This window comes from Nicotiana attenuata, chromosome 4 (assembly GCF_001879085.1).
Source record: "Nicotiana attenuata strain UT chromosome 4, NIATTr2, whole genome shotgun sequence".
Taxonomy (NCBI): domain Eukaryota; kingdom Viridiplantae; phylum Streptophyta; class Magnoliopsida; order Solanales; family Solanaceae; genus Nicotiana; species Nicotiana attenuata.
In genome coordinates, this window is record NC_031992.1 from 5,358,385 (window position 1) to 5,369,780 (window position 11,396).

At 37.4% G+C, this 11,396-nt stretch overlaps 1 protein-coding gene and 1 pseudogene across 1 annotated transcript; one reads left to right on the plus strand and one right to left on the minus strand.

The window, feature by feature from the left end:
• On the plus strand, positions 477–3,555 carry LOC109225052 (annotated as a pseudogene).
• On the minus strand, positions 9,534–9,968 carry LOC109225053. Its single transcript, XM_019389645.1, has one exon. The coding sequence runs from the start codon at positions 9,966–9,968 to the stop codon at positions 9,534–9,536; it is 435 nt and encodes a 144-aa protein (XP_019245190.1).

The following is an 11,396-nucleotide window of genomic DNA, read 5'->3' on the forward strand; positions in this document are numbered from 1 at the left end:
CCGGAAATTGGACTAGGTCCGTTGTGTCATTTGTGATGTGTGTACAAAATTTCAGGTCATTCGGACGAGGTTTGATAGACTTTTTGATCGAATTCGGAATTTGGAAGTTTTGGAATTCATAGGCTTGAATCGGATGATGATTTGATGTTTTGATGTTGTTTTGAGTGTTACGAAGGTTCGAACAAGTTTGAATGATGTTATGGGATATGTTGGCATGGTTGGTTGAGGTCCCGAGGGACTCGGGGTGATTTCGGATGATTGACGGAAAGTTTGGAGTTGAGTTTGGAAGCTGAAGCACTTTTGTTGCTGTCATAATCGGACCTGCGGTTGGGAGGCCGCAGGTGCGATGCCCGCAGAAGCGGAAGGCAGCCACAGATGCGGCCAAGAAGAAGATCAGCTGGAACCGCAGAAGCGGATAAGGAATCACACCTGCAGTAGCGCAGGTCCGGTCTTGAGCGCTTAAGTGACTTGCGCAAATGCGCACCTGGGACCACAGGTGTGGGTCCCCAGGTGCGTGTGTTTCGACCGCAGAAGAGGTAGCTGGGGGCAGAACATATAAATTATGGGCTTCGCGATTTTCAGTCATTTGTTCATCATTTTTGTTCGATTTTGGAGCTCCGAGCTGTGATTTCAAGAGGGAATCAAGTGTTGATGGAGAGGTAAGCTATTTGGGCTTTATATCTTGTGTTCATGGTGATTATTTCGTTATTTAATCATGAAAATTAGTGGGAAAAATTAGAGAAAGAGTTGGAAATTTGGGCTTGAAATTAGGAAGTTAAATTTGGGATTTGAGGGGTCATTTGTGGTTGGATTTTGGTAAATTTGGTATGTATGAACTCGTAAGAGGATAAGGATTCCATTGATATTAATTTTGTCGGATTCCGAGGCGTGGGCCCGGGGGCCGGGTTTAGACAATTTCGGGATTTTTGGTATAAATTGGATATTTTCGAGTGGGCTTTGTACCCTTAGCATATTTTGATGGTATAAATTATTTTTTGGATAGATTTGGAGCATCCGGAGGCCGATCGAGAGGCAAGGGCATCGCGGGCTAGAGTTGGACTGGATTGAGGTAAGTAATGATTGTAAATGCTGTCCTGAGTGTATGAAACCCCAAATTTCACATCGTTGTGCTACTTTGAGGTGACGCACACACTAGATGACAAGCGTGGGGTCGTGCACCGTTGGGGATCGTGAATTGGTCCATCCCATATGACTATTAAGTCGCGTATTTTACTTGAAAACTATTTGATATTGTTATATTTTGAAAAGTATTATTGTGTTTGGGGCTGAATGTCGTGTCTGGGCCTTATGCTGATTGTTTGGACCCTTAGGGGCTTTTACTACTATTTTTTCTCACTGTTTTGGTTTAACGGTTACACTCAGTCATGCTATATTCTTATTGTTTTCATAACTCGGTCTTATTCACTCCTTTTGATTTCATAAATGATTTTGAGCCGAGTACTTGTTTTACTGTCATCCCGAGGGGCTTGAGTGAGATCTGACTGCGTGAGGCCGAGGGCCTGTGTTGTGAGGATATCATGGGATCGGGCTGCGCGCCGCAGCATGTGGTACTGATTTGTGATATATGAGAGGCCGAAGGCCTGATTTGTTATGCCACGAGGTGGCTTGTGATTGATATGAGGCCGAGAGCCTATTTGGTTATGCCACGAGATGGCTTGTTATTGGGCTTGGGCCGTAAGGGGCCCCTCCCGGAGTCTGTACACCCCCAGTGAGTGCGGGTACCCAGTGTGAGTGATGTGTTGTAGCCGATGGGCTGTTGTTGTTTCATATTGAAGCCCGGGGGGCTGTTCTTGATTTACGTTGCCTGAGGGCGGTTCTTGATTCATATTATGCCCGAGGGGCTGATTACGAGTGATTGTGAGGTAGTCCGAGGCGCTGGTTCTGTTGATATTATGCCCGAGGGGCAGTTGATGGTACATGTTTTGCCCGAGGGGCTGTTTACGTTTCTATCATTTTTACTCACTGTTTTTATTACTCGTTTGAAACTATTGAAAGATGTTTTAAAAAAGGAAAGGGTTTTTACTGAAACTGAGTTTGATTTACGAAATAAATGATTTCTGTACTGTTTTGGAAATGTACTGTATTGGCTGTAGCGTTATGATGTGGCTTACGTGTTTTCTTACTGCTCAGCTTTCATTTACTTTTATTACTTACTGAGTTGGCGAACTCACATTACTCCCTGCACCTTGTGTGCAGATTCTGGTATTTTTGAACCCGGTAGCGGGTGTTGATTGCTCCGTGGCAGAGTCATCGGAGTTAGCAAGGTAGCTGCCCGGCGTTCGCAGCCCTGCGCTCTCCCTCTTATCTCCCTTAGCTTGTTATAGTATATTTTCAGGCTCTTCGTTGTATTCAGATCTTAGTAGATGCTCGTGACTTGTGACAATCACAACCGGGTCGGTTTAGGGTCGTGACAATCACATAAGAGATTCTTTCTTATTTTGATATAGGATTTTTTAATGAAGATGATTAATAGATTAATTATCAAAAAATCTCTGGCTTAGCTTATATAATCATTATCAATTTTATAACCATAACCAAACAAGCCTTAAGTGATTTCCACTTTAAAAAGAATCGCCTTTCGTCTTCCTAATTTTAGCCTTTGCCATATGTATTTTTTAATCTTTTTATTCTGTTTTTCTTTTCTTTTTTTGGCTAATTGACAACAGACAAACGTGAGGACGTGATTGACTACATACCAGGAGTACAATCAATCAAACCAAACGACCTAATGTCATATCTTCAAGAAACAGACACAACCTCAATATGTCATCAAATTATTTTTAATGCCTTTGAAGATGTAAGAAGTGCTGACTTTATTTTGTGTAATATTATTCAAGAGTTCGAACCTGAAACCATATCAGCTCTACAAATCGAAAAGTCATTTTTCGCGATAGGTCCTGTCTTTCCACCCGAGTTCAACAAGAGTGACGTGGCTACTAGCATGTGGTTCGAGTTTGACTGACCCATTGGCTCGACCTACAACAACATGCAACTGGCTTGTACGTGTCATTTATAGCTATGCCCATATTACCAAAAATAATCTTGTTGAAATAGCTTATGGTTTATTATTAAGTAAAGTTAGTTTTATGTGGGTGCTCCGACCCGATATTGTCAGCTCCGATGACCCGAACCCATTACCGGAAGATTTTCAAGGTGAAAGTCGCGGTCGTGATTTGATCATACCTTGGTGTTGTCAGAAACAAATGTTGACTCATACTACAATAGGAGGATTCTTGACTCATTGTGGTTGGAACTCGATTTTGAAAGCTATTTGGTGTCAAGTTCCGTTGCTTTGTTTCCCTTTGCTCACTGATCAATGCACTAATCGAAAGTTAGTGGTTGATGATTGGAACATCGGACTTAATTTGTGCTATAAAAATCCAATCACTAAGGACGAAGTATTGGAGAAAATAGACCATTTGATGTATGGAAAATCAAGTGATGAATTTAGAAATACAATCAAGAAAGTGCAAAAAGACGTTAGAGAATGCACTGGGAGATGGAGGATCATCAGAGAGAAACTTATATAGATAATTTCATACGAAGAGTATTGTACGTAATAAGTTTGAATTTCATGAAATTAGACTACTAGGTGTATTTATTTGTTGTATGTTCTAATAATTTGTTAACGTGGTTCCCTTGATAAAAATCTTTTTTTTTTAAATTCTTTTCGTTGAGTTCCAATTTGGAAAAGGTAACAAAAGAACCTATAATTCGAATAATAGTGTTAATTTAGTTCAAATCCGAAAAAGGAAAAAACAAGAGATAAAGCATACTATCTTTTTTATTTTGGGGAAAAATAGAAGTGTAATACAAACGAAAAAGCGGATATATTTGTTGAAAAAAATAATATCCCGCCCAGGAACAATATCTACGATAAATAACAATAATACAAGAGAGTAACAAAGATACCAAATCTTTTAACGCGGTAAAATACAATATCCGAGCGCAGCAATATTACCACTATAATATAACAACTTAGTAATGTCAAGAGACTACTACAACTTCGAAAGAAATAACACTCTTTATTTAAACACTTCACTACAATATTACTTTCACCTTCTACTTATTTCACAGACTACAATCTATAAATTACTCTCTCTACACTCTATTGCGCTCTCTAATTTTGGTGTGTTCAAATGTGGAAAGTAACGTTTCTATTTATAGAATGGTTGCTCACCAAAACCATTCAAAATTGGTTCTGACTCCCAATTTTCCGATTTGCCATCTTCCAAATTGGTTTTGCAAGTTGTCCACCGCCCAAGCCGTAAGTTTGGCCAATCATCTCTTTTTTCATTTCCTTTTTTTATTTTCTTTATTTGAATTGGGTCTCACAAATCTCCCCCTTAATTTTGATTTTTCTTTTTCATTCCAAGACTTGATCTCAATCTCTGAAAATCGTCAAGCTTGAGAGGTTTGGTAAAAATATCCGCAACTTGATCATGAGACTCCACATATTTGAGCTCGACTCCTTCTTGGCAATGTTTTCTCTGATGAAGTGATACCTTGTATCAATATGCTTGCTTCGACCATGATACATCGGATTCTTGGCAAGTGCATGTGTAGATTTGTTGTCAATACAAATTTTTGTAGCTTCAATTTATGACAAATTGAACTCCTTCAATAATCTTCTCGGCCAAATAGCATGACAAGTACATGACGTTGCTGCTACATATTCGACTTCACAGGTCGAGAGAGTAACAATGGACTATTTCTTTGAACTCTAAGAAATAACAGAATCACCCAAGAAAAATACAAAACCAGTTGTGCTTTTTCTATCATCGATATCTCCCGCATAATCACTATCACAAAATCCTATAAGGTTGAAGTCATTAGAAGAAGAATGAAATAACCCTTAGTCAATCGTACCTTTTAGGTAACAAAGAATTCTTCTAGTGACCTTTAAGTGAGTGGTGGTAGGAGCTTCCATGAAGCGACTTACTACTCCAACTGCAAAGAGTATATCTGGCCTGGTACAAATCAAGTACCTCAAACTTCCCACAAGGCTTTTGAAGAATGTGGGATCCACTTTTTCTCCTTCATCAAACTTGGACAATTTTGTCCCACTCTCCATCGGTGTGTTCACGGGGTTGGAATTGAGCATGTTGAATTTCATCAATATCTCTTTTGTATAGCTTTCTTGAGAGATAAAATCCCATCCTCCATCTGTTTCAGTACTTCTAGGCCCAAGTAGTATGACATGAGCGCTACGTCTGCCATCTCGAACTCACGGGACATATCTTTCTTAAAAGCTTCAAATAAACTTGGGTTATTACCAGTAAAAATAAGATCATCAACATAAAGACAAACAAGCAAGATATCTCTATTAGTATGAACTTTAAGATAAAGAGCATATTCATGGATTGTCTTGAAAATACTTGTCGAGGCAACTATTCCATGCTCGTGGGGCTTGCTTTAATCCGTATAAAGCTTTCTTCAACTACATCACTTTAATTTCATATTTTTTTACCACAAAGCCCAATGGTAGTTCAACATAGACTTCTTCTTCAAGATAGTCATTCAAAAAGGCTGACTTGACGTCTAGTTGGTGGGTCTTCCACTTCATTTGTGCCGCCAAAGAGATGAGTAAACGAATCATCTCCATACGGGCAACAGGTGCATAGACTTCTTCATAGTCAATGCCTTGCCTTTGCTTGTAGCCTTTAGCCACAAGTCCTGCTTTGCATCTCTCCACATCTCCATCAGCATTCTTGTTTCTCTTGTATACCCATTTTAATTACTCCAATTGCTCAATGACCCTTGGGAAGAGTTGTTAACTCCCAAGTGTTGTTCTTCTCTATTGACTCGATCTCCTCCTCCATGGCTTGTCTCCACCTTTTGTCTATAACAACTTCATCAAAGTTCATTGGTTAACTGTCAACAAAGAGACAATATAAAAAATCAAAATTAGTAACTTCTTTTGTGTCCTCATAGAGATCTTGAATACTCTTTGGCCTTTGTGGCTGTTTATTTGAACTTTCTTGAAAGGAGGGAAATGCAATATTGGTTGGAGAAGGAGGTGGAGTTGTATCCTGCACGGTTTCCGCTGTCTCTGATTCTTTTTCATCACCAAAGTATGGAAGAAAATCATATGAAGTTCTTCCTGAGCTCTCCAATTCCATGACAATTCTTCGTCAAATTCAACATCGCGGCTTACTACCACCTTGTCGCTGCTTGGGTTGTATAACTTGTAGCCTTTTGAACTCGCATCGTAGCCAACAAACACATGCTTGACACTTCGATCATCAAGTTTCGTTCTCCCTTATTGTGGCACATGGGCATAGGCTATGCTCCCAAAGATTCTCAAATGCTTGACACTTGGCTTTCTTCCACTCCATGCTTCTTGAGGAGTTTGATCTCTAACATTTCTTGTTGGATACATGTTGGTCAAATAAACAACACAAGAAACAGCTTCAACCCAAAATTCCTTGGGCATACTTTTAGCTGTCAACATACATCTAGCCATATTAAGAATCATCCGATTCTTTCTCTCTACAACTCCATGGGGTGAATAAGGTACCGTTAGAGGGCGACGAATTCCATGAGATTGACAAAAGTCATTAAATTCTTTTGAAGTGAATTCGCCTCTTCTATCGGACATTAAAGCTTTTATTTCATAGCAACTTTTTTCACAAGTACTTTGAAGTTTTTAAAAGCAGCAAAAGCTTCAGATATTTAGTTCAAGAAATAAACCCAAGCCTTTCTACTAAAGTCATTAATGAAGGGCAGAAAATATTTAATTTTACCAAAGGAAGGTGGATTGATTGGTCCACACACATCAGTGTGAACAAGCTGAAGCGGTTTGGTTGATCTTGACATGGCCTCCAATGAAAAATTCCTCCTTGCATGTTTTCCAAGAAGATAAGCTTCACACAATTGATTGGGATGGTTGATTGATGGTATCCCAGGCATAATGTTCTTTTTTCTCATTGATTTGAGCGCTTCAAAATTTAAGTGCCCAAATCGCATGTGCCAACACCATGATTCATCTTGCACATTAGTCTTCGAACACTTTGCATTAATTATCTTAAGATTCAGAGAAAATAATCTATTATTTTCCATATGCACTTTAGCAATTAGAATTTCACTTGAATCTTTAAGACAAAGGTGCATATTTTTCAAGTGGATGTCATATTCTTTTTCAAGAAGTTGGCCCGAACTTAGAATATTACTTTTCAATTTTGGCACATAATAAACATCTTGAATTAACTTATGACCACCATTTGTACAGGAGATCAGAATCGTACTTATCCCTTCGATTTGAATCTTTGGCGTATCTTCAAAGGACACATTACCTCTCACCGTTTTATTGATCTCCATCATCTTCTCTTTGCATCCACACATATGATTGCTTGCTCCATTGTCCAAATACCACGAGCTACAATCATCCTGGTCTTCTTCCTTGAGTGTCAGCAACAATGTTGACGCATCTTCTTCTTTCTTGTCGTCAACAATGTTAGCTTTCTCTTCAATATTGCTACGGCATTCCCAAGAGTAATGGTACAATTTATGACAATTATAACACTCAATTTTTAACTTGTCATACCTTTGTCTGTTATTTTCTTGACAGTAGCCATGTCCTCTTCCTCCTCTTTGTCCGCAACCAATACCTTTGAATGTTTGGTGGATTTTAACTTTATTGTTGAAGTTGTCACCATTACTTCTTCCTCTTCCATGACCGCTACGGCCTCATGCTCGTCCATTCCCTCGATAGCTCTTTTCACCTCCATAATCCTTAAAGGATGTCTGAATTTTAAGAAGTTGCTCTGGCGGTACTTCTTGTCTTCTCTTGATCTTTTCTTTATGGGCCTGTAAAGAACCCTCCAATTGATCCGCTGTCATAGAGTCTAAATCTTTAGACTCCTCAATAGCACACACTACAAAATTATTTAGGTGTTAAAGTACGAAGGATCTTTTCTACCACACGGACATCTTCTATGTCCTCCCTGTATCTTCTCAATTGATTTATAATAGCCTTCATTTTCGAACAAAATCCGAAATGCATTCGGATTCTTTCATTTTTAAAACTTTAAAATCAACCATTAGAGTTTGAAGTTTTACCTTCCTCACCTTGTCAACTCCTTCGAGAGAATTTTGTAAAATTTTTCAAGCTTCCTTTGAGGTGGTAGCATCTGCCACCTTCTCAAACATGGCATCATCCAAAGATTGGTGGATGAGCGTGATGGCTTGTTGATCCTTCTTCCTCGTCTTTGCTAAGACCTCTTTTTCATTTTGAGGCAGGCTTCCTCATTATCAGGTTTTGTATACCCTTTGTCTATGATTTCCCACACATATTGAGAGCCAAGAATGGGTTATATACGTAGACACCATTTCTCATAATTATCTTTTGTGAGATAGGGGTACTGAAAAGACAGCGGACCTTTACTCGCCATGGCTCTGATACCACGTTGCTGGAAAAAATAATATCCCGCCCAGGAATAATATCTACGATAAATAACAATAGCACAAGAGAGTAACAAAGACACCAAATCTTTTAACAGGGTAAAATATAATACCCGAGTGGAGCAATATTACTACTATAATAGTATAACTTAGTAGTGTCAAGAGATTACTACAACTTCAAAAGAAGTAATACTTGGTGTGTTCAAATGCGAAAAGTAACGTCTCTATTTATAGATGAATGGTTGCTCACAAAACTATTCAAAATTGGTTCTGACTCCCAATTTGCCGATTTGCATTCTTGCAAATTGGTTTTACAAGTTGTCCACCGCCAAGACGTAAGTTTGGCCAGTCATCTCTTTTTTCATTTCTTTCTTTTATTTTCTTTATTTGAATTGGGTCCCACAGCATTCACAAATTTATCTAGCATGACAATGAAGCGCCATAAAATGAATCTAAAAGTCATGGCAAATCAATTAGTATTGCTCACTAGACTATTTCTCATGGACCTACGAAAATTTAGTCTAATCGGAGTACGTTAAAAATTCTACAAAATAGCATGTACTAACACATACGGAAAAATAGATATACATGATGATTTTTCTGAATTCGGTTGACGAACTCTGGTTGCCTAAAAATTGATGGAACCATCGGATACGGCGAGTAATACTCATCATGACTATTGCAGGAGCATATCTAGGGGATTTATAAGGTCACGTGAACCCGTGGTCCACTCTTTAGATTATGTAATGTTATGTTTTTATATATATNTATATATATATATATATATATATATATATATATATATATATATATATATATATATATATATATATATATATATATATATATATATATATATATATATAAATAAGAGAATTATTATTAAAATAATTTAAATTTATAATTTCAAAAGTGTAATGGGTGCAATAAGATTGAACCCATAAAATCTATATTCTGGATCTATCTTTTTGTAATGGTGCACCTATTCTCCCAAAATTCTAGATACACCTCTGATCCCGAGACTTGAATATAAGATCTCTAATTGAAGATGGAGAGATCTTAATTGAAAAGAGAGACTATATATTAAATAGGCTGCATATATAATTTCATTAATTATTCCAGTCATATTCTTTAATCGATCTATTGTTGTAAGGATCATACGAATATATGCCGCTATCTAAGAGTTCCCACGTACAAATACGATCACAATGTTCAGGATGCTTTTCAGCACTATAGACCTCAAAGCTAGCTTCAGTATAGGAATTGGACTCAGGATATTTCTTGTACCATACTTTGCACCAAAATAAAGTTGTACCCCAAAAATTTGTTTTGAATGAAAACTTGTACGTGTTACTAGGCCAAACCTGATGTTCTCCTAAATCATCGTCGCTCGATTTGCATCGGACGGTTGCTGGTACGTGCAGTTCGTTCTTCAGTATTACGTCTACGTCTTGCCCCCAGAGGAAATCGCCATGCACATAAGGTATTAGTTGAGCAGAGGAAATAAGAAGAAAAATATAAAACAAGAGCTCCCTGTTATCCATTTGTTGATCTTGTTGTTAAGTTCACTTTTATCTTATTCTTTGGTAAAACTTTGGGAGGAGAAGCTTATTGAAATATGGGGGTAAGAGTTTTGTTCAGTAAGTTTTTTTGTCTCTAGAAATAGTTAATGGACAAGTACATAAATGCAATTAATCAGTTAAATGTATCTGAAGTAAGATCATTCAGGGTACGTTACTTATGTCAGTTTACTACACAGTGAATTATATTTATATCAGGTACTAGTAAACTTGTTGAGTTTTGCGAAATTATAAAAAATCTCATTATATTTTAGAATTTCTAATATTCATTTAGTTAAACTAAGGCTGGCATGTGGGCCGGTTAGGCTCGGGCCCGGCCCGGCCCACGAGACCATATGGGTAGTGGGGCATAAATGGGCCTAACCGTCTAAACTCGAGACCAGGTGGGGTGGGCTCCTAAGTGGGACGGTTCACTGAAAAAGCCCGTGAGGACTGGGACCGTTTGGGCCCGAGACACTACTAGAATTCCTGCATAAAGCGACCAAAAAATAGCGACCAAAGTTGGTTTGCCAAGAAAAGCGACCAAAGTTGGTCGCTAAACTGGTGAAAATAATAAAATAATAATTTTAAATAAATTAGCGACCAACGTTGGTCGCAACTTGGTCGAAAATTTTGTCAAACTGTTGACCGGACTGGTCAGACTTGCTTGGTCAAAGAATTACTCAGATTAGCGACCAATGTTGGTCGCTTCATGGGACCCACTTATTAAATTTTAATAATTATAACATTATTTTTAAAAAATAACAAAATATAAATAAATAAAATTTAAAATTAGCGACCAAAGTTGGTCGCTATATAAAGAGAAAACAGGTTGAGACCAACTTTGGTCGCTAATTTGGGACCCAGTTATAAAATTTTAATAATTATAATTTTTTTTTAAAAAAATTATAAAATATAAATAAATATAATTCAACTTTAGCGACCAATGTTGGTCGCTCAGTAGAGTATAGACCAACTTTGGTCGCTAATCTGGGACCCGGTTAATATTTTAAATATAATAAAAAAGATAAATAAATCTGATTTAAGTTTAGCGTCCAACTTGGGTCGCTAATTTAAAATTATGTATGTTGAGCGACCAAAGTTGGTCGCTATTTAGGTCAACATTGGTCAAAATTAAAAATCACTTTTGTATTTACTAAATAAATAATATAAATGTTAGCCGTTAACACTTTTGTAATACAAGGGATGAATAGTACTACGAAGCGTGCATGTGTGTCTATATATATATATATATATATATATATATATATATACTTACGCTATACTATGCCCTAAGTATAAGTGTATTAGGTAACGTTATATCGAATATAGCTTATATATATGTAATATATATACTTACGTTATACTATGCGCTAAGTATAAATGTATTAGGTAATATTATATCGAATGTAG